This window comes from Akebia trifoliata, chromosome 11 (genome assembly GCF_017979445.1).
Source record: "Akebia trifoliata isolate Shusen 1 chromosome 11, ASM1797944v1, whole genome shotgun sequence".
In the NCBI taxonomy this organism is placed as follows: Eukaryota; Viridiplantae; Streptophyta; class Magnoliopsida; order Ranunculales; family Lardizabalaceae; genus Akebia; species Akebia trifoliata.
This window is the reverse complement of record NC_141385.1, coordinates 44,391,665-44,415,480: the sequence shown is the minus strand read 5'-3', so window position 1 is coordinate 44,415,480 and position 23,816 is coordinate 44,391,665. Positions and strand designations below refer to the sequence as shown.

Genomic DNA, 23,816 nt, shown 5'->3' with positions numbered 1-23,816 from the left:
CGATGTGATAGTCCGTTCAACCAAACCGATCATTAGTAAGATTTTAAATCTTACTAAATTAGTAAGAAAAGTGTTTTTTCAATCAAAATATCATACCCCATTATAAGAATTAAGAGCATTCGCTTATTCAATACCAATAATTGATCTCAACCACCAAAACTCCTAATCATTTTATATTAGAAAGATCCTATTGCCACAGCAACTTTTACTAATGCCACACCAATTCCTATATAAATCACCACTTTAGTAAAAGTTGGTGTGGCAATGGTAACTCTCTTATATTATTATATAGACCCACCACCCTATGTAAACAAATGCATTGCACCCAAATTCATACTCCTTGGATGAGAACTTTCTAATTCCCTCCATAATCATGGAATGTCTGAAAATTTAAATTATATTAATAAATTGTCACACAATTTATCTTTAAAACACTACTTATTTTTAAAATAAAACTGTCAACCTCCTTCATCCCAAAGTCAAAAACCATTAAAGAAATGTTTTAATACATTGATTATAATAAACTAAATCCACAAAAAACCCAAGATTTCAGGTCCCACTCTTCTTCCCAACATTCCCTCTCTCCTTCTTGTGTCTTTGTATATATAAAAATACTCCCTCTCCCAGTCTGTTTCAGCATATCTTTATGTACATTTTTATTGAGTGGGGCCAATTCTAATCAAAATCAATTACTCTATTTGGTCTTCCTTGTGGACTTGGATTTCTTCATCTTTCGACCCTTTTCATCGATACTTGTCCATGTGTAATCACTAGGAATTGCAAATGGGTCAGTTTGATTAGCTACTGAACACCGTTGATTTTGCTTACTTGCGAAACTGTTTGTCCTCCTCAACCAAGAAGATGATGATGACGACGACGACGAGAATGATGAGTATTTCTCTGTTTGTCTTTGCTTTTGTTGTTGTTGTTGTTGTTGTTGTTGTGGTTCTTCAGGAAGACTTTGAAGAAAATGTCTGGGACTCGAGAGGGGAGTGAAAAACTGTTCAGATGGTTGTAAATCAACAAACTTTGTGAATGTGATCACCACTCTAACTGTGGGTACCACTGGAATCGCAACCTGCATCACAAATCACCAATTAAATAAAACAAATGTAGGATCCACCTAATATAACCAATAAATGAAATTATGCATAGGGCTGTCAATAGGCTTTAGATTAGCTCTGTAACTCGATTGGGTCTAAGTCGACTAAACCCAAACCTGATTCTAACAGAATTAAGCTGATCTCCCATTGATTTTTCGGAATCTACATAAAAATGTTAAATTCGAACATTTTCAAAATCATTTGAAGCCATTTGAGATTGTGTTAAGTTGAAAATAGGGACCCAATCTCTATCCTAGTTGAAAAATTGACAAGAGTTGAGACTAAACTTATTATTTTATTATAATGTAATACAATTATTTATTTCTTGTTATAAAACGTCTAATTATACATAATATGCATACATGAAACGGGCTGTGACTACTAACCCCAACAGTATAAATATAAATACACAATACAATGATAGGGATTTATGCATATCACGAAAATACATATCTTGAAGATGCTTATCTTGGATTACTCATTTACATAAGGGGAATGCTAAGTCCAAGACCTCATGGGGAAGGTTAGCATTCTCCATTATATATTTTTTTCCAATAATATCCCTTATCATTTTGTCTTATAGTGAAAATGATTAAGATATATTAATCTTTTACATAATAAATACATTTATACATTTATTATGCCCTTAAAAAATGCATTTATTATGTTGGCAGTGATTGTCAAAGCATTTCCTTAAAAAAAAAATATTTAAATAAAAAAGACTAAAATACCTTTGACATTTATTATATAAACAAACATTTATCATATAAAAGACGAATATACCCTTATCTTTTTCACTAGAAGACAAAATGCAAAAGGGTAATATTGGAAGGTGAATTTGGTGGACAATGCTAAGGTCGGCGTGACAGCTTGGACATTAGCATTCCACTTTACATAATTGGGCATCAATTTAAGAGAGCTTCTATTAAAACACCAACTTCTACTTTTAACAAACCAATCTAATGCAGAAGATCCCTTTAATTTCAAAAGGGATTGATGTTCCAACAATAAAAGTTGGTGTTCCAATAAAATCTCCAATTAAATGGTGTAAAATTTTTGTAAGCTTAAGATTAAGACTGAGAATCTTTTCATGGGTTGGCCGGATTCTTACAGCTCACTGACTTGTCAGTGAACCCTGTCACACTGGATATTCACTCGATTTTGAAAAAGTGAGGAATTTCAGGATGACACGGCAGATTAGTATAGATTAATTCTCCTCGAGATTCTATATATCTAAATCTAAGTGCCATCCCAACAGCCTGCACTAAAGTAAGGGGTTTACTCGAGAACGACAGCATTATATTTAATAAATGATCCCCAAACACGCAATTAAATATAATTAAGACAAAAACATACCAAGTAGATGGTCAAGGTTTTTAAAGAGCCCAAAAGCGAATGAGGGGTCCATCGAAGAAGATATTATTTGTACGGTCTTGATCAGAGATCGCATAATCTCCATCAATTTTATAGGAAGTTGAGCCGGTCTAGTACACCCAAAGCACCAGTCAACGACACGATACGACACGAAAAAGACAAAAAAAAAACCGAAACGTGTCGGGATCACGAAATATTCATCATTAGGTCCCACATCTTATGATCGTTGATGAGACATCAATGTCCCATCACACTAATCAACGGTGCAGATGGACCCCACTAAAACTTCTGATCTCTCGATTATCAAGAAAAGTATCGAAAGAAGTTAAAAAAAAGCAATAGTCAGAGATTCATATGTGGACCCATTTTTGTTTTTATAGTTTTCCAAATTTACCCTTACCTTTACAGGAAATGTACCGGGCGGGAACTTCGTTGTCAGCAATTCTCTGAGACGCCGTACGGCCTTAACCTTGTTGGCCAGAATATCAAGTAACGGCAGAAGTTCCTCCGTCTTTAACGGAAACTGTTCCGTTAACCAAACTGACGGCCGTAAACTCTTCACGTATTCTCTCTCCTTAGTTGGTGGTGGTAACACTGACGGAACACGTTTCCGTTCCGTTACGGGCGCCGCCACATCGAAGCTTTTCCTCCCTATCGAAACCCACTCTCTCTCCTCACGAACAAAGCTACTGTGTCTTCGATGATCTGACGAGAAACCGAAATTTGGATTCTCGGCAACCAAAAACCCATCTTCGTCCTCATCGAGCTCCAACGGTAAAACCTGTTCACCACCGGCAGAATCTCCGGCTGTTTCTCCGGCGACTTTCCTTGTTCTGAAACTGAACACAACGTTGTGGATCTCAAAAACCTTAGCTTTCCACTCTCCGACGTTTTCCGTCCTCTCTTGTCTTCTCCAGTTTGTTCTTCCGACGAGTTCTGCTCTGGTGACATCCATTCCAGGCCGGTAGACACTTGTTTGGGAACAGAATCCGGCAATGTCAGATTCCGACATTGGACCTCCGGCGTTCTCGAATGCATCGAAAATCTTCCGATCGTCGCGATTGAGTACTAGTAGTGATCCGGAAGGGAGATCAAGGTCTCGATCTCCATCTCCTAGAAACAAAAAACTCTGATCTGCACGTTGGATCTTCAATCCATCGAATCCAGCAAGAGACGTATCTGCTCGAAGATTACCGTCTCGTTTCCAGATCTTATACGTGTCTGAAGGAGCGATCTTGCCAACAAAGGGAACGATCGAGCTTTCGAAATGGAAGGAAATCTCCATGTAGAAGTCTCGCATTCTGCGAAGAACAGCGACAAGGCGAGGGAGTCTCCGGCGCCATTTCGACCAGGCGGATCGGTGATGAAGTCGGAGGAGAGTTAAAGAGATTTCCGAGCTCCGGCGACAGACGGCTTCTTGTAAGGGATTCCAACCGACGGCATTCTGGAGTGAAATGTCGGCACCGGCGGAAGCGAGTGTACGTGCGGCGAATGAATCGTTGAGACGAACAGCGAGATGGAGAGGGGTTTCACGGTTAGGGACATTACGGGAATCGAGGATGGAGGAGATCTGATCAGCGAGTCGTTCTTGTGAGAGTGAGTCTGACTCAGTGTGAATTTTGGATGGATCGGTGAGTCTTGGGAGAGAGGAGACGAGTCGAGAGAGGGTTGTGTGGTCTCCTAATGCTACGGCGTAGTGGACCGGACTGTGAGCATAGTCTTCTGTCCGAATCGCCATTGAGAGAGAGAGAGAGGTCTGATTCGGTATACTGATCAGGTTTTGAAGGTTTTTTGGGTTTTATTTTTGACTGTTTTACAGTTGTTGAGTTTTATAGAAGAAAGAGGAGAAGAGATGATGGTTTTGTCTTTATCTTTTGGACAGTGTTAGCGTTAGTCTACGGCAGACTGTCGTCTCGTGGTATAGACCATTTGAATAGCCTCGAGATTCTACACAAAAGAGATAATGGTACAGGAGAAAGGACGCAGTCGAACGGACGGGGTGGACAAAATTTATTTTCTAATAACAGGGGGGAGGGGGGGACTATTCGGCGCGACTTTTTGGAATTAAGGGTGAAACCCTTGGTTTCATCATAATTCTATTTCAGTACCTCATTAAAATGTGCCCTTCGATACAAAGTATATAGTCTATATATATATATATATATATATATATGTGGGGTCCCGTTCGGCACCCTAAGTTTTACCACACACTTTAACAAACGCGTTTTGTCCTACATGGGTTAGAAGTTTCGGAATGGGCTGATTTTTGGTGAGGATGATCTCTATGGTGAGGAGATCATCCTCACCAAAAATCAGCTCATTCCAAAACTTCTAACCCCATAAAAAATGATTTACAAAAAATGGACGGTCCACGATTTTTCAACTTGTAAACATGGGGCTAAACATTTCGGAATAGGCTGATTTTTGGGGAGGATGATCTTCTAATCATAGAGATCATCCTCACCAAAAATCAGCTCATTCCAAAACTTTTAACCCATGTAAGACAAAAAACGTTTGTTAAAGTGTGTGGTAAAACTTAGGGTGCTGAACATTTCCCATATATGTGGGCATTGATGGATGTAGCAGTTGAACGACAGGCATCTCGTGTCCATTACTAACTCATCAATCATGATTGAGATTTGTAAATCTTCTAATGATTAGTTCTTCATATATCCAATCCATTATTATATATCTTGAACATAATGTTGTATTTGTCAAACAGACTTTCCGACGATCAAGTTAATAAGTTAATATTCAGTAAATAAATAAGTAAAAGTATAATTATCAAAATAAGATATTAGAATGCAAGAGCGAGAAAATAGAAATGTGTTTTTGTTTAAATCCCATTTTACCTCTATTGAACATGCGTTGCTGTTAAACTGATCATTTATTGATGAATTGATTTTCTACCATAAGAATGTTCTTTTTCACGATTGTCGATAAATTTGTGTTTTTGTGTTTATCAATGAAAGATCGTAAATGCCAATAAAATGTGGTTTTGATATGAATAAAATACTACTTGGTATCTATCATAGTTTTTATTTTTTGATAGTATAAAATTATATTCCAAGTTATTGACGAAGTTGTTTTGCTTTGAGGGTGTAATCGAAACTATCCTTAGTGTTATTTTTGTAAAAGCTTTTAACATTAGACCGAACATATAAAAATACTTAAACCTAGGAATAATTTTTCTGATCTACTTTAAAAGAAAGTTTTGAGGTAACCATTACATCTTAGAAATAAATTAATTTCTAGGTATTTATTTTTATAAATTTATTTGTGTTCTTTGATCAAGTTTGATTTATTATTCATTGGTGAGGAAACACATGTCTCAATTTGAAAAAGCTTAGAAAAATATAATCTACAAATTTCTTATGGGCCCAAATCTTTTTTTTTTTTTTTTTTGTTTTTAGCATTACTTCCCCTCACAAGGAATTTCTTCTTATTTCAATCGTTTTCAAATAATCCATTGGACATTAGAGTGTTCTTAAATTTTTTATGAACTGGAATCCACAACAAGATGATTAGCATTTTGATGACGAGTATGTCAAAATCATTCAAAAATATCCTAATTGGATAAATACTAATAAGTTGTAATAATCTAAAATCTTACTTTTCTTTTTCATAGAAAAGTTTTACAATAATTCTTTTTTAATTTGTATTTTAGTGAAAAAAAATGGAGAATTTTATTATCTTTTAAGCAAATTTCATTTCCATTAAATCTAACCACCATTCCGCAACAATTGTTATTATAATACACTTTGGACCTAGAGTTTATGGGTTTTCTTTCAAAGTTGCTTGATATTTCATCTTACACACTCTTGAGGGCTGGTGCTATTAGACTCCACCATCAAGACCATGAAAAAAAGATGATTGTTGATGAGTATAGTGTCATGATGTTGAGTACAATTAACAATTTTGACGAAGAATTTTTTCTATAAAAGTCTTGAGGAAGAAGTGGATTTTGAGAGCATTGTAATTGACTTTGATATTGGATTTGTTTCCATTTCGAGCGATGCTATTTTTGGTGAGGAACGTATCAATAATGATTATTATATGCTACCCTTTCATGATTTCTCATACAATAGTCCTTAACATTGATATTTACTGCATCAAGGGAAATGAACAAGTTAAAATATCTATTCTAGTCCAATGTTGAAAAAACCCACCGAATCATTTCACTAGGACTGAAAGAAAATATTGGATAGGATTGTTGTAAGACTATAGGACTAATAATATAATCATCATTTGAAGATGCCAAATTAGCAAGTTAGTAAGATGTATAGAAAGTGTTCCCACGCCTTAGGTTCGACTCTTTTAGTACCCGACTTCATGATTACCTTCCAATATATATAGTATCATCATTTTGTAATACGTAGGAGCTTTTTGTAATTACTTTAAAATAAGATGTTAAAATTAAGGTTGGAGTTCGTTCTTCCATCACCATCTCCATCGGGTTGTCTAAGCTTAGCTTCATGATCATAATTGTAATTGTAGATCTATCTCTTGATTCATCACCATTTAATTTTACATCATAGTGGGTTTTTATAGGAATATTTTTAAAATATGAACATGAAAGGGATTTTTTATGAAAATCCGTACAACTCTAGGATCTTCATACTCTATGATCGAAGAAGAATCTTTTGTTTTTACTTCTATTAATAGTAGAAATTCGTTAACAGACAATCATTCATTAGTCAATTATTATTGTCATCTTTTTGAGTATGTTTACAACCTAACGAAAGACCACTATTCTTCGATAATCATTCATTAGAAGATTACTATTATCTAACTTCTAAGCACATGACCAACCCTTGATCTTCCTAATAAACAAGAAATTATAGATTTTGAGTTTGCTAATCTACAATGTTCCAAGAATGTCAAAGAACTTATTTTACTTCTATTGATAACATGCATCATTACTTGCAGTCATTTGTTTAAATATTATTATTATTAGTATGGTGGTGATGGTTAAATTACACACATCCATCGAGATCTGTGTAGCTCCTAATAATTTTGAATTATAACTTTTTTCCAACTGCTTCTTCATTTGTAGGTGAGTCAATGTAATACCTACCAAAAATGTTGAGATGCGGAAGTCATTGTTTCATAATTGAAAACTCAAATAGCAAATGAAAGTTTAAAAAGTAATTATGTGTAAAATGCCTAGATGATCAACCCCCTTAATTTTTGTTTAACTTATATTTATACTGGTAAAAGAAAATAATCCTTATGTAATGAGATGTCTTATGTGGAAGGCATGTGTTAGTTACGACATGTCTTGTGATATAAGCTTCATTGTGATCAAATATTCATTTAGCGTTTTCAGTAAACTTGTACAATTATATATAATGTAACATTAATGAAAATTAGACATTTATTTTAATCAATGTGTTTGAACACAAGGTGGTGTCAGAATCTTGTTTTATTTGGCTTAAGTTTACATCTCGAACTCTTCTAATCGGTATCTTACTTGCCAATTCTGAGTTGATCTATTCCCTTTTTACATCTTATTATATTTATGTTTTTGGTCGGATATCTTATTCTCCAAGTTTATTTTTGTCTTCAAAAGATGTTTGTTCACTTAAGTGAGGAATTTATTTTGTCAAGATGATAAAAGTTAATATTTCATTCTTCAAGTAAATTACTTTGTCAAGGTGATTATTATCAATATTATTTCAATTATCGTTCCCTTTGATATGCTCAATGATTAATTTTTTTGAGCATTATGATTATCTTATTTCCTCTAATGAATATTCAACTCAAATTGGTAATATAATTAATTCAAAATTATCTTACATGTGTTATCATCTTAAGGTGCTCAGAAAAATGGTATCCACAACCTTTTTGAGCACATGGACAACCTTGATCTTACTAACAAACTTGAAATGCACATATTTTAGGTCTGCTAGCTAATCGACCATGTTGAGGAAGAATATTTTTTTCCTTCTGCTGATAACAAGCGTCAGTTGTTGATAATCATGGATTTTGAATTTATTGATCTATCATTAGACAATTATTATTATTATTATTATTATTGTTATTATTATTATCTTCCTTTTGAGCACATTGTCAACGCCAATGTTACTAATAAAAAGAAAAATCCATGCATTATAGTATGATGATCTACCATGTACATTATGAAAATGAAGAAAAATAACTTTTATTTCTATTGGAAATTGTAGATACTAATTTTCAACCACATTGGAATAGTGATATGTATCTCATTGGGATTAGTGTTTTTATGAACATCTTTCTTAATGGGAAAATGTTGAACGGCCTTCATTGGACATTGTGTTCAACACTGAGATGATGTGTTGGTGCATAGAGAACCTTAGATTTCCTTATTTGTATCTCAATGAAAGAAATGTGTGGTTATCTGTGCACTATCATGTCAGTTCAGTGTTGAACATAGTGTCCAATGAATGCAGTGTAGGTCGGCTCTTCTTAATAACATTCGTCTTGATACTTATGTAAAATGCCATAGCACGTCATTATGCTTATTTACTATGTGGTATTAAAGACATTAATTAGTTCAAAAAATCTACACCTACCAAATAAGACTATATTACTAGAATCTTATTGTGCTTATTTACTTATATCAACATTTACGTTCTTTTCTTAATAAATATGCAAACTTCTCAATAGCTAAACTTAGACATTCTTATGGCAGAAAATTAATTATATATTAATGATGTGTTTGAAAAGGAGACTTCACTGTGAGAATTGAACATTCAAGAGTTCAATTCTCATAGTTCTCTCAAATGTTGAGGATGAGAGTTTATTACAGCTTTGGTCTTTGGTTGGTTTGAGAATTAAACCTATGTTTCTTCCCCAAATTGCAAAATCAGAGTTAGAATTAAGGTTTATCATGAAAACCCATTAGGGTTTGAAGGGTAGAAGAGTAGTTTGAATTAGGGTTTATCATGAAAATCCATTAGGGTTTCAAAGGAAGTTGGGATCTTCTTGGCATTGGCATATGTGATTGTGAGATATTGGAGAGTAGATAGAGATTGTGCTTGGTGATAGACGTGAAACAAAAACCAGAGAGAGAGAGAGAGAGAGAGTGTGTGTGTGTGTGTGTGTGTGTGTGTGTGTGTGTGAAGTGTTACCTGTGTTGTGGAAGGAGATAACTTGAGAGTTGAATATACAACTCTCGCACAAGAAAGTTGTCAACATTCACCCCTTAGGGGTGAATGTCGAGAAGACCTTTTCTAGAGAGTTGGAGGGTTTGGTGAGTTGGTAACTTGCACCGGTTGACCATCCCAAACACACATAGAATCAATTGATATTCGCTAGTTACAGACTTTCACGCATAACAAGTTATTATCAAGCATACCCTAAATGATTTCACACCAAAACCCATATGGAAAATAATTCACATGACATTGCTATTAGAGGTCTAATATTTGCAATAAATATATTTTGCAAGAATGAAGAAATGTGTTTAAAACTTTCCACGTTAACTTCTTTCATTATTGTTCAACTTCTACATTCATTTCTCAACAATTCTACTAATTTCATTATCATAGTTTATTTGGCAAGCATCACATTGGTGTCTCATGCAGTTGATGAAACACTGAAATATTAATTGAAAGTACCTCATCAGCACTAACACAAATTTTGAGAGGAATGCAACTTGCAAAATTCGACAATAATGACCATTATTAGTTAATAATGATTTATTAGACAATTATATATTATTATATACTTTTTGAGCACTTGGTTAACCCCAGTGTTACTAAGAAAAAAAAACACAAATTCATGGATTTTGGGCTTGTTGATCCACCATGTTTCTAGAACAAAGAATAATCTTGATTTAACTTATATTGATAACGAAGATAGATCAATGGTTGACAATAATTCATTAGCTAATTATTATCACCCAGTTTCACTAATAAAATGAATATCATTGAAGAATAATCTCGCTTCCATTTTATTAATAACAAGTATCTAAATAATGTATGATAAATTAAATGGTTAGGATAGTTCATTGGACCTCTTATTCTACCCATCATATCAAGCCTCATCTTCTACATCTTCCTGAAAACCCGTGGTTTTTCTTTCCAAATATAAAGATATCATCTTCAACTTCCCCTTAAAGTCATACATGTCTTGAGTTTTGAAGGATGAAGGAGATAGAATCTTAAGTTCTAAAACAAGGGTAACCCTAAGGCATAAAAATTAGGATTTTTAGAAGAAAAATAAAGGTTTACTCGATAAGAGGTTGAATATGAGATCACTATGGTTGTTTTTTTATTTTTTGTTAAGTTTCTCATAATAGACCTCAGATAAGAAGGGTAAGTCATAAGTTTGATTGTATAGGGGATAACTCAAATATTCACTAAAAAGTGGAGGAGTATATATATCTGAATTATCTAGTCAATTATTGTTATGGGGTCTTTTACCTTATTTGATCCTCATCCTCTTTGTTACTACCTATTTACTGGTAGACAATCCTCTGATGATCAAGTCAATATCAATATATATATATATATATATATATATATATGGAAACGGATCAAGGGACATATGAAAAAACATATGTAAAAACAATGTAACATTAATAAACTTTCAAAATATGGTTAGAAGTTTCGGATTGAGCTAATTTTTTGTGAGGATGATCTCTATGATGAGAAGATCATCTGAAAAAAAAATCTAATATGAAACTTCTAACCCCATTAAAAGTGATTTAGAATGTGGATCGTCGATTTTTTACCAATTTTTGCCAATAATTTATAAATCACTTTTGATGGATTTAGAATTTTCAAATTAAGTTGATTTTTTGCGAGGATGATCTTCTCATCATAGTGACCATCATCGCAAAAAATCAGCTCAATCCAAAACCTCTAACCCATATTTTGAAAAATCATTGTTTTTACATATGGTTTTACATATGTCCCATGAACCCCCCCCCCCCTATGTATATATATATATAATGGAAGATCCAAAACTTGCTTAGTGGATACCTGAAAATCTCTTAAGTAGTGTCGGTGATTGCAATTATCACATTAAATGCGAATACTTGAGCTCGAAGGTTTCCAAAAATGAAAAGTACCAGAGATAGGGTCTTGTTAACATGTGCCCTAAGGGCACACATTAAAGTGCATTAAATACACCTTGGGAACAAGCACCCGAGGGTATGTTTGGTCAAACAAAAAAAATTGAGGGCAGTTTCAGTACAAAAAATAGATCCCAAAGTGTATTTGGTGCACTTTAATGTGTGCCCTTAGGCACATGTTAACAAAATCCGCTAAGATAGTTGAAAGCGCCCTCGATCCGCGGGGTGCGCGGATCCGCTTTTGACCCTTGAGGTTTGGGAGTCGCCACCTAGTTATTAAGGTCTAGGAACCAAACTGACTCTAAAAAAAGGCAAACTAATCTACGAACGAGAAAAAGAGTCCGGGATCACGTTACGAGGTTGGAAGGTGTTTAGGCACCACCCCGCCGGCCAAAGCCGGTCTCTACTAACTTCCCAAGTAAATTACATTGCTAAAACCTAGATAAAAATAAATAAAAATAAAAAATTTACCTTTCCGATAGCAAGGACTTTGTTCCCTCAGATCTGACAAAAATAGCTCCTTATACCGTACTCCCTTGCTTCGTTCTGTCTCCGGATTTGATTTCGGATCTCCGAGGCAAGGTATCTCCTTATTTTTGGATCTGAATTCTTCAAGTTTGTTATGGATTTTGGAATGTTTTTGGAAGGCTTTTAGGCGTTTCTTAAGCTAAAACGAAGGAGGGATGTTAGGTAAGGAGTTGGGGCTTCAAAACTAGGGTTTATGGGAGGCTAGGGGGGCTTTTAAACCTACTTCTCTTAGGGTTTATGATTTGATACGAAAATAGGGTGTGAGCACCTCTATTTATAGATGTTTTTTAGGGGTTGATTTGGATAGAGTTAATATTTAATTAGAGTTCTTTTAATTAGAGTTGTGTTTTAGTTATACTTATTTTAGGTAGAATTGTGTTTTAATTAGAATTATTTTAGGTAGAATTGTTTTTAAGTTAGAACTCTTTTAGATTGAGTTATTATTTAATTAGAACTCTATTATGACTTTTGGTCTTATTTGATTAACTTTTATGTTTTGACTTTAGTCTTAATTGATTGACTTTTAATATCTTGACTTCAGTCTTGCTTAATTGACTTTAATTTTGACTTTAGTCTCACTTGATTGACTTTAATACCTTGACCTTAGTCTTGCTTGATTGACTTTTAATTTTGGGAGAACCCCCCTCTAAAATATCTTTAATTCTTTGGACCCCCAAATGGAGGGGTCCTTAAAGAAATATCTCACGAACCCTCAACAATTTTACTTGAAAATCCGATTGATCGATTTCTTCGGTTCAAAATTTTAAATTAATTTCATTAATATTTCACTTTAATTATTTAATATTTTATTTATTAATTTCAAATTTTTTAATTATAAATTTTGTGAAATTACCGTTTTACCCCCGGAGAGGACTTTTCACGTTTAAGTCGGTTTTTAATGTTCTAGGATGTTTTAGAATCGATTTTTCGTAAGGAATTCAATGGAAATATTAGTTTGTGTCATTTATGAAATTTTTGTGTGAAAATGGTCATGAGCTTTATGAGGGGTATTTTCGTAATTTTGTCGAATTCTGTTAAAAATTGGCGAAATGATTTATTTGGTTCCGATTTGTTATTTTATGTGTTCGAGAGAGTTTTTCTAAGCGTAACGTAGGCTCTAGGGTTATTTTGAGGTTAGGGGTATTTGGGTAATTGATCAATTTTTAGTGATTTTTATCGTGAAACTTCTTTTTGATCTGCAAAATGATGAGTTTCTATATTTCTGTTCTGGGTCGTATTCCTAACGTAGCGTGGTTTATAAGGTTTTGTCAATTCGAGATACCTCATCTGGATTTCTGAAACATATCGGATAACAAAATAAAGCAATGGAATACACATCCATCATTGGGAATCATTGCGATCGGGTTGACGAGTTGATTAATCAGGCGGATGCAAAAATGGGGTGTCTACTATGTGAAACTGAGTAAAAATGTGTCAGGTCCCAGAGATCATCTCTCACTGACAATAATGATTCAAAATTGAAATGTGCTTATGCAACGAAAGCAATCATGGCAAGGTTGAATAATAAAGTAATTGGAGTCATAACAATGTAGGAACTTCGTTAAATCCTATTTGAAATTCTTTTTTAGAGTTTGAAAAAGTATGAGTCTGTTTATCAGACTTGAGCATATTGTAGCCAAGCTTCTCGGGCTAAAGAACTTAAACAACCCTGTTAATTTAATATGATTCAAACAAAGCTGGAGTCTCGTTTCTCGGACTCTGGCTAAGGTTTACAGGAACTTAAACAATCCTATTAAACATGGAGTCTTGTTTCTCGGACTCGAACTAAGGTTTGTAGGCACTTCAAAAAGCCTATGATTCAAAATATTGGAGTCTCGTTTCTCGGACTCGAACTTAGGTTTATGGGCACTTCAAAAAGCCTATTCATTATATGATTCAAAAAGTTGGAGTCTCGTTTCTCGGACTCGAACTTAAGTTTATGGGCACTTCAAAAAGCCTATTCATTCTATGATTCAAAAAGTTGAAGTCTCGTTTCTCGGACTCAAACTTAGGTTTGTAGGCACTTCAAAAAGCCCACTCATTCTATGATTCAAAAGGTTGGAGTCTCGTTTCTCGGACTCGAACTTAGGTTTGTAGGCACTTCAAAAAGCTCACTCATTCTATGATTCAAAAAGTTGGAGTCTCGTTTCTCGGACTCGAACTTAGGTTCGTAGGTACTTCAAAAAACCTATTCATTTTATGATTCAAAAAGTTGGAGTCTCGTTTTTCGGACTCGAACTTAAGTTTGTAGGCACTTCAAAAAGCCTATTCATTCTATGATTCAAAAAGTTGATGTCTCGTTTCTCGGACTCAAACTTAGGTTTGTAGGCAGTTCAAAAAGCCCACTCATTCTATGATTCAAAAGGTTGGAATCTCATTTCTCGGACTCGAATTTAGGTTTGTAGGCACTTCAAAAAGTCTATTCATTATATGATTCAAAAAGTTGGAGTCTCGTTTCTCGGACTCGCACTTAGGTTTGTAGGCACTTCAAAAAGCCTATTCATTCTATGATTCAAAAAGTTGGAGTCTCGTTTCTCGGACTCGAACTTACTAAGTCACGTTTCTCGGGCTTAGATTTATAAGAATTTAAACAATCCTATTAATTCATTCTATGATTCAAAATCGAGCTCAAAGTTTAAAAGATCAGGCCTTTATTGGCTTATCATGCATTTGGATTCATAATTATCATTGGGCTTCGCCGGACTTTTAAGCTTTTGTATGATTTTCTTTTTATCATGTGATTAAGAACAAAAATTTTGGAATTAAATGACCTACAAAAATGCCCCTAGTTTCAAGGTTGGCTTTAACTGGGACTTGACTACGAGATTGATGGAATGGCTTACTCTTGAAAAATACGGACTCTGATGTATGACAGATAGAAGAACTGACATTCTCTTAAATTTAAGACTCTTAAGATTATCATATGTGCAATAAAGAATTGATAATTATTTTTGAAAAATGCTTGAGCAGGACTTAAAAACTCTTGATAAATATTAGAATAGAAGATCTTTCTCTTCAAAGTGGTTGATGATTCTACATCTTCCATTAGCGAACACTTGAACAAGTAAACATACTTTTGAAGATCCTACAATGTTCAAGATGATTTCTGATTTTTTTGACTTCAACATTGTCTTCGTTGGATGTAAGCTCTTGGTTAAAAAATGAATATTGTGGCTTGAATGGTTATGCATTTTCTAGTTTCTACACAAGCTTCCTTCTGAGTTTTTCTTTTTGATAGGACATTTCCTCCCATTTGATGATGCCCTAATTTTTGCCTAGATCGCCTCTTTAGGTTTTCAATCTAGCGAGATTTATTTTTCTTTTTCTGATGATGCCTTGATTTTTGCCTAAGTCACCTTTTTAGGTTTTCAACCTAGCAGGCTTTCTTTTTTTATGGTTATGCCCTAAATTTTGCCTAAGTCGCATTTTCGGGTTTTTGACTTAGCGGGCTTCTCTTTTTTTCTTGATGATCTTGAATAACTAACTCGACAACTTCTTAGTTCCTTGCACCTTAACCGAATCAATTAACATTCAGGAGGACTTAATAGGTAGGCTTAGGACATGGTTTAGAAGAAAGGGTAAAAGGCTCAACTTCCCAAAATGCCCCTAGTCTAATATTCTCTTTTTTTGTCATTATTTTCTGTAAATTCTTTTGACTCTTTTTTTTTATGCCCCTAGTTTGGCATTCTTTTCCTTTTTTTTGCTAATGCCCCTAGTTTGACATTATCTTCTTTTGAACCTTTTAATAGGGGATTTTCCTTTTGGATGATACTTTCCTTAAGAGAATATTTTTTTTTTTTCATGATCGGGCCTGAAGTAACTTCTCAGGTTGCCTACGTACCCCAAATATATTTATTTTTTCTTTTGGGATCAGGTCAAAACGTAGTTCATACTAAGATTCCCTCCCAAGGTTGGTCAGTATGGTTTAGAAAGAAGAGGTTATTGCTTTTATTTTTTTAAAGACTTCAAGGGGTTAAAGAAGGTTTTTTTTTTCTTTTTTGGTAAGATAGGATAATTGTTCGACCAAAGAAGGCCTCCTTTGATGAATGCAGCTTAACTTGGTCAAAGTTTCAGGAATTCGATATCTGGATTGCTCTGTCGAGTAAGGTCTTCTTTTAGAATGAATATTCTTAAGTCTTCTTTTGAGAATGAATATTCTTCAGTCTTCTTTTGTGAAATCGAGTATGATCGAATTTTCTAACTATTCAACTCTGCTAAAACTTCGAGATAATCTTTTATTCTCTTATGAATGAAAACTCTCCTCTTTTAAGTGAGAAACATGGTAGATTCACTTGTAAGTCTTAACATATTTGTTGATGCTTTCAGCTATATCATCTTTTACCGATAATCTTTGATTTTGAAATCACTCTTGACTTGATCTATGTTTTTGTGTAATTCATCCATATATCTTTATGAGACAATGCAAGAACATTGTTTGAATTTCTCAGGTAAGTTTACTATTCTCTCATGTTATCTTGAGGATAACGTATCACCAATTTGCACTTCTTGAGTGTACTCTTTAATTCCAATATTTATCAAATTTGATTAGTGAGCTTTAAGTCATTTCTCATGTTAGATTTTATGTTCATATCATTATTGCACACATGATAATCAAAAGCTTCTTTATTTATTGAAATTGAAAAGAACATAGACTGACAAACCTTACTAAAACCCAAAAAAATGAAGAACTGAATTCAAAGACTGACGCAACTAAAGGTAACAGAAACTAAAAAGACTTAAAAGACGACATCATTCTGAATGGAGGGACACAATTCTAGAGTCTATGCCACTTCAGTTATCTTCGATGGATGACTTGAACTTGTTTGCTTTTATTATCTCTTCATATTCTGATTCAAGCCTATCATATGCTGGACAACCCGTTGCTTTAATAATTTCTCTGTTCTTCAGTTTTGTCACTGTCTTAGGGTAGTTGAGCTCATTCTGGCAAGGAGCGAATGCACTGTTAAGACCGATTGAGTGAATGAAGGAAACTGGGTCAACTGATTCGGGTTTGGATATTGATATTAGGTTTAGAGTAGGAGGGGGTTGATTTTGAAAGGTAGGCAAAGGGTTAGTCTTAACATTGGAAGTAGTAGGAGTGGGTATGGTGACTTTTCCTTGCTCAATAAGGTCTTGGATAGCATGTCGGAGAGTAATACACCTGTCAAGAACATGACCAGGCATCTGATGGAATTCACAGAATTGCCCATTATCCATGTTTGGGGGAAGAGGATTAGGCAAAGGCTTAGGTCGTAAAGGTATTAGCAATCCCTTTTTCATCAATTTTTGATAAGCAATACTAAGGGACATTCCAAGATTGGCAAATTGTCTCCTAGGCTTATCTTGTGAAGGCGGAGTAACTTGAGGAGATAGTGCGAAGGAGGTGTTGGCCACTTGTAAGGAATTGACATTATGTTTGAAATATTTGGATTTTGACTAAGACGAGTTACCAAAAAGTCCCGAAGAATAGGCATCCTCAACTTGATTTTCAGCCTCAAGGAGGGATTGAAAAGTAGGAAGGTACTGAGGCATCAAGTACTTGGCATAATTTGGAGTTAGATTCCTGAGGATAATCTTGACTTATTCCTTCTCTTGAGGTCGGTCCCACAATTGAGCGACTTTAGCTCTCCATCGAGCAATGAACTCAGTGAAAGTTTCCCCGGATTTCTATTTAGTAGTTTCTAGATCTCTTCTTGTAAGTTCAATATCCGTGTTAAATGAATACCGACTAATAAACTCCTTCATCAATTCATGCCATGTTCTTACCCGAGACGAGTCCAATGACATTAACCAGCGTAGGGCAGGACCTGTAAGGGTTCTTTGAAAAAGTTGAGCCATCTGTTCTTCACTTAGACCCTGAGATTGCATGATACCGACATATATTTTTAAGTGAGTCGTAGGGCATCCAGTCCCATCAAATTTATCCTTATCTGGCATTGTGAACTTTTCTGGCAGACGGACTGTAGGAAATAATGTCATTGCCCCTAATCCAAGGGCGAGATCGTCAGGGTCTTTGATATTCTTCAAAGCAGTTTCAACCTGAGTTATTCGATGAGCTAGGACAGGGTCGACGTGTAATTGATCATCTTCTTGGTTTTCAACGAGGTCAAACACATCCTGAGGTTCTATAGCTTTATCTTTTCCCTTTTCAATTTTTAGGGATTCAATTTGTATTTGGACAGAAGCAATAATCTGTGCTTGAAAAGATTCTAAAATCTGACGGAGTGCAGCTTCATCCATGGTACTCGTTTCTTCTCGTGGCAAAGACTGACTACTTGGCAATGGTACTCTAGAAAGACGACTATTTTCACGGACCCAAAGTGGTACAGATGGAGGTTTAGAACGTTTAGGACCAATTATCACCTAATTGGAAGTAAACCAAGGTTAACCATTGACTCTAAAGGTTTGACTCTTAACCACATGATTAAAGTTTTGACATAAAATAGCCCAAGTTTGGCGAAAAATATCGAATCCAAATGCACCATAAGTCTATAGTGACCAAGAAAGTGAGAAAGATTAAACGCGGGTCTACTCCTGATTGGGATTGAACCTTTTATCAGACAAACTAACTTAATCCTATGATCGAATCTTTTTATACAAAGTGGTCTGGATCCTTAAAAGTGAAACCAATTAGTCCAACTGATTTGGTATTGATCAGTTTGATCCATTTGTCAATTGGGCCAACCGATTTAAATGGTTCAAATTAATCGGTACATTTCACGGATTGGGTCGGACCGATATTGCGGGTTTTATTTGATTATTCTGGATCGGTCTGCCCACCTACCTGTTGGTTGGATTGAATAAAGCAATCCGGGAACACCCATAGTCAGCTCGGGTCATGACCTATAGGAAGGCTTCTAGACTCTAGGTTTACTACGTGCAATGCATTTTTATCTAACCACCCTTGCCCAAGCACACCTATATACCTCTCGATACATGGTGACTTGGTTTGATATACCGTATAGGTGATAATCTAAAAACCTCAACTCACTCCTCTGAAGCCAAAAACAACCAGTTTGATCTCCAGTTGAGAAGTGGCGCACAATGCTGAACAAGGGCCCACTTAAATACCTCTCGTCTAGAATAGACGTAGTCTATCCCCCTCGTACAGTAGGGTACATCGGGGCAAGATCTTGCTTAGGCACCGGTTTTGACCAAGAAGTGCAATTGATATACTTGGATTATCTTTTATATACCTAAGGGTACGAGTCAAGAGTTGTAGCTTTCATAAATGGTTTGGCATCCCACGAGGGGACAGACCACGTACTAGTACTACGTTGGCAATTGGGACATGTGACTGTGTGGCTCACAATAGGTAAAAGGCTCAGGTCGCTCCAGCCTGGGTGCATCAATATATCTCTCAGAATCACTTGATCAGACGATATTGATGCCCCAGTTTGATATACCTTAAGGTACGTGACTGGAGTTGTGGTTTTCATGAATGACGTCGCATCTCCAAAGAGATCGGGCCACGCACTAGTGCCACGTTGGCTATATAGGACGTGTAAGTGTGCAAAACAGTAAACGTGTATGTGGTGTGTGCAAAACAGGGTGGGGTGTGCCCGGGGTCTTTTTCAAGCACATGGGCCCATGGGCCAGATTATGTCATCACACATGGATATCAAATGAATATTGATCAAGAAAATAATACAAAACCCATCGCATCTAAGTTAAGATGAAAGCAAACACATCACAAATATATCTGTAGAGATCATGACACATTATATGGGCATATAACACAAATAATAATTAATCTTATCCAACATTAAAAAGGCCCACAAATTTGTTGTCTATGGTCCAATCAAGGGTTACTTTTGGGTGATCCAAAATAAATCGAGATTCCATTAGGTGTTACATTGATGATAGAATGACAATGGTTGAGATGAGCTCACTCTCAGGAACATTAATTGAGCTAACATTAGATAAATTCGGATTTTCTGTGAATTAGGAAAATACAATCCGAACTTGCATCGATGATATCTAAGGCTCCCGATAACGAAATCGAATGAACTCAAGTTCTAAATTAATCTACTCGATGAGATCTACATTTTATTAATAGGTGCCCAAACTTAGTTCTTACTAAAATGTTCTGTAAAAACGTTTTAACATTGCTGTCCCAACCTTCATTCAGAAATAATTTCAGATTTATAGATTGAACTTGTATCGATGATATCTAAGACTTCCGATACCGAAATTAAGTGAACTCAGATTCTAAATTAATCTACTCGATGAGATCTACGTTTTACTAATAGGTTCCCGAACTTAATTCTCACTAGAATATTCTGTAAAAACGTTTTAACATTGTTGTCTCAACTTTCATTCATAAACAATTCTAGATTTACAGATTAAACTTGCATCGATGATATCTAAGGCTTTCGATAACGAAATTGAGTGAAATCAGATTCTAAATTAATCTAATCGATGAGATCTATGTTTTATTAAAAGGCTTCCAGACTTAATTCTCACTAAAATATTCTGTAAAAACGTTTTAACGTTGCTGTCCCAACTTTCATTCAGAAATAATTCCAGATTTACAGATTGGACTTGCATCGATGATATCTAAGGCTTCCGATAACGAAATTGAGTGAACTCAGATTCTAAATTAATCTACTCGATAAGATCTATGTTTTAGTAAAGGCTCCCAGACTTAATTCTCACTAGAATATTCTCTAAAAACGTTTTAACGTTGCTGTCCCAACTTTCATTCAGAAATAATTCCAGATTTACAGATCGAACTTGCATCGATGATATCTAAAGCTTCCGATAACGAAATTGAGTGAACTCAGATTCTAAATTAATATACTCGATGAGATCTATGTTTTATTAAGAGGTTCTCAGACTTAATTCTCACTAGAATATTCTCTAAAAACGTTTTAATATTTCTGTCAAACCTTCATCATTCCATCATTTTCATAAGTCAATTTGAATCTTTCATTATTTAGGAATCATCAAAAAGTGATCCTTAATTGGAAAAAAAATGCAATACCCAAAATCATCTACAATCAAGACAAAAAAATAAATAAACAGAAAAAATAAATAAAATAAATCTAACTAAATAATAAAAAAAAACTATGTCATCTTGGCAATGCTCCCATACTTGGGATTTTTCAAGTTTGATCCTCAATAGTCCCCAGTGGAGTCGCCACTGAAAGCGCCCTTGATCCGCGGGGTGCGTGGATCCGCTTTTGACCCTTGAGGTTTGGGAGTCGCCACCTAGTTATTAAGGTCTAGGAACCAAACTGACTCTAAAAAAAGGCAAACTAATCTACGAAAGAGAAAAAGAGTCCGGGGATCACGTTACGGGGTTGGAAGGTGTTAGGCACCAACCCCGCCCGGCCAAAGCCGGTCTCTACTAACTTCCCAAGTAAATTACATTGCTAAAACCTAGATAAAAATAAATAAAAATAAAAAATTTACCTTTCCGATAGCAAGGACTTTGTTCCCTCAGATCTGACAAAAATAGCTCCTTGTACCGTACACCCTTGTTTCGTTCTATCTCCGGATTTGATTTCGGATCTCCGAGGCAAGGTATCTCCTTATTTTTGGATCTGAATTCTTCAAGTTTGTTATGGATTTTGGGATGTTTTTGGAAGGCTTTTAGGCGTTTCTTAAGCTAAAATCGAAGGAGGGATGTTAGGTAAGGAGTTGGGGCTTCAAAACTAGGGTTTATGGGAGGCTAGGGGGCTTTTAGACCTACTTCTCTTAGGGTTTATGATTTGATACGAAAATAGGGTGTGAGCACCTCTATTTATAGATGTTTTTAGGGGTTGATTTGGATAGAGTTAATATTTAATTAGAGTTCTTTTAATTAGAGTTGTGTTTTAGTTATACTTATTTTAGGTAGAATTGTGTTTTAATTAGAATTATTTTAGGTAGAATTGTTTTTAAGTTAGAACTCTTTTAGATTGAGTTATTATTTAATTAGAACTCTATTATGACTTTTGGTCTTATTTGATTGACTTTTAATGTTTTGACTTTAGTCTTAATTGATTGACTTTTAATATCTTGACTTCAGTCTTGCTTAATTGACTTTAATTTTGACTTTAGTCTCACTTGATTGACTTTAATACCTTGACTTTAGTCTTGCTTGATTGACTTTTAATTTTGGGAGAACCCCCCTCTAAAATATCTTTAATTCTTTGGACCCCCAAATGGAGGGGTCCTTAAAGAAATATCTCACGAACCCTCAACAATTTTACTTGAAAACCCGATTGATCGATTTCTTCGGTTCAAAATTTTAAATTAATTTCATTAATGTTTCATTTTAATTATTTAATGTTTTATTTATTAATTTCGAATTTTTTAATTATGAAATTTGTGAAATTACCGTTTTACCCCCGGAAAGGACTTTTCACGTTTTAAGTCGGTTTTTAATGTTCTAAGATGTTTTAGAATCGATTTTTCGTAAGGAATTCAATGGAAATATTATTCTGTTAAAATTGGCGAAATGATTTATTTGGTTCCGATTTGTTATTTTATGTGTTCGAGAGAGTTTTTCTAAGCGTAACGTAGGCTCTAGGGTTATTTTGAGGTTAGGGGTATTTTGGTAATTTGATCAATTTTTAGTGATTTTTATCGTGAAACTTCTTTTTGGTCTGCAAGATGATGATTTCTATATTTCTGGGGTCGTATTTTCCTAACGTAGCGTGGTTTATAAGGTTTTGTAAATTCGAGATACCTCATCCGAATTTCTGAAACATATCGGATAACAAAATAAAGCAATGGAATACACATCCATCATTGGGAATCATTGCGATCGGGTTGACGAGTTGATTAATCAGGCGGATGCAAAAATGGGGTGTCTACAATAGTCTATGGGATGCTCCATCCTATACCCATTTGATAAACTATCACATCTAATGTTAAAATTTGGGAGGAAAAAAAGAACTAATTTGAGTGAGGCCAACCCTTTTTCATAATAGTTTGTTTCATCTTATTTCCTTTTGTACTACCGAAGCAACACATGTCTCTTTCTCAAGGAAGGAAAAACAAATGGATCTTGTCAACTATAATCACGTTGTTGATTCATCAATTTTTTTTGATAATCAAGTATCCCTGTAGAAAGCGGACCAGGCTCGTTTCTGGGATTTACCCAATTCATAAATCATGGTCTTATCCAAGGACTAATCTCGAGGCACATGCAACACCCTCACAACACACACACACACACACACACACACACACACACCAGGTTAGTGAGGGTGTGCCCTCGTGAGTGGCCCTGAGGAATTAATACTCATACTAGGTATCAAACTCAGGACCTACGAGCATTAACCGCTTAATCCGAAACCGCCATTGAGCCAACCCCATAAGGTTTGTTGTTTGCCTTTTGAGCACATGGTAATTGGATTTCATCAATAGAAAGGAAATTCAAGAATTTTGGGATCTTTGGATATACCCCCTTCTGGAGAATGAAAAAGAATCTCATTTTATGTCTACTGTTAGCGAGCATCAATAATTGACAATCAATGATTGGCTAATTATTATTACAATCCTCTTGAGTACATAACCAACCTTGAAATTCACAATTTTGTTTGTTTATTGATCTACCACGTTCTAGGAATGAAGAAGAATTTTGATTTATTGCTATTGATAATTATCATCACTAGTTGATAATCCATTAAAATAATTATGATACCTTTTAAGTACAAGGCCAACCCTATTTTACCAATAAAATGAAAATTCATGAATCTCGAATCTACCATGTTCAAGAATGACAAAGAATCTTGTTTACTTCTATTAATAACAAG

General features: G+C 34.9%; 1 protein-coding gene across 1 annotated transcript; it reads right to left on the bottom strand.

Moving 5' to 3' along the window:
- Nucleotides 1–489: 489 nt before the first annotated feature.
- Nucleotides 490–4,350, bottom strand: LOC147391955 (Ankyrin repeat family protein). The gene is made up of 2 exons (XM_086459880.1): nucleotides 2,878–4,350; nucleotides 490–1,078 (listed from the first exon to the last, which is right to left on the bottom strand). The coding sequence occupies exons 1-2, from the start codon at nucleotides 4,213–4,215 to the stop codon at nucleotides 695–697; spliced, it is 1,722 nt and encodes a 573-aa protein (XP_086316006.1). The 5' UTR covers nucleotides 4,216–4,350; the 3' UTR covers nucleotides 490–694.
- Nucleotides 4,351–23,816: the final 19,466 nt, after the last annotated feature.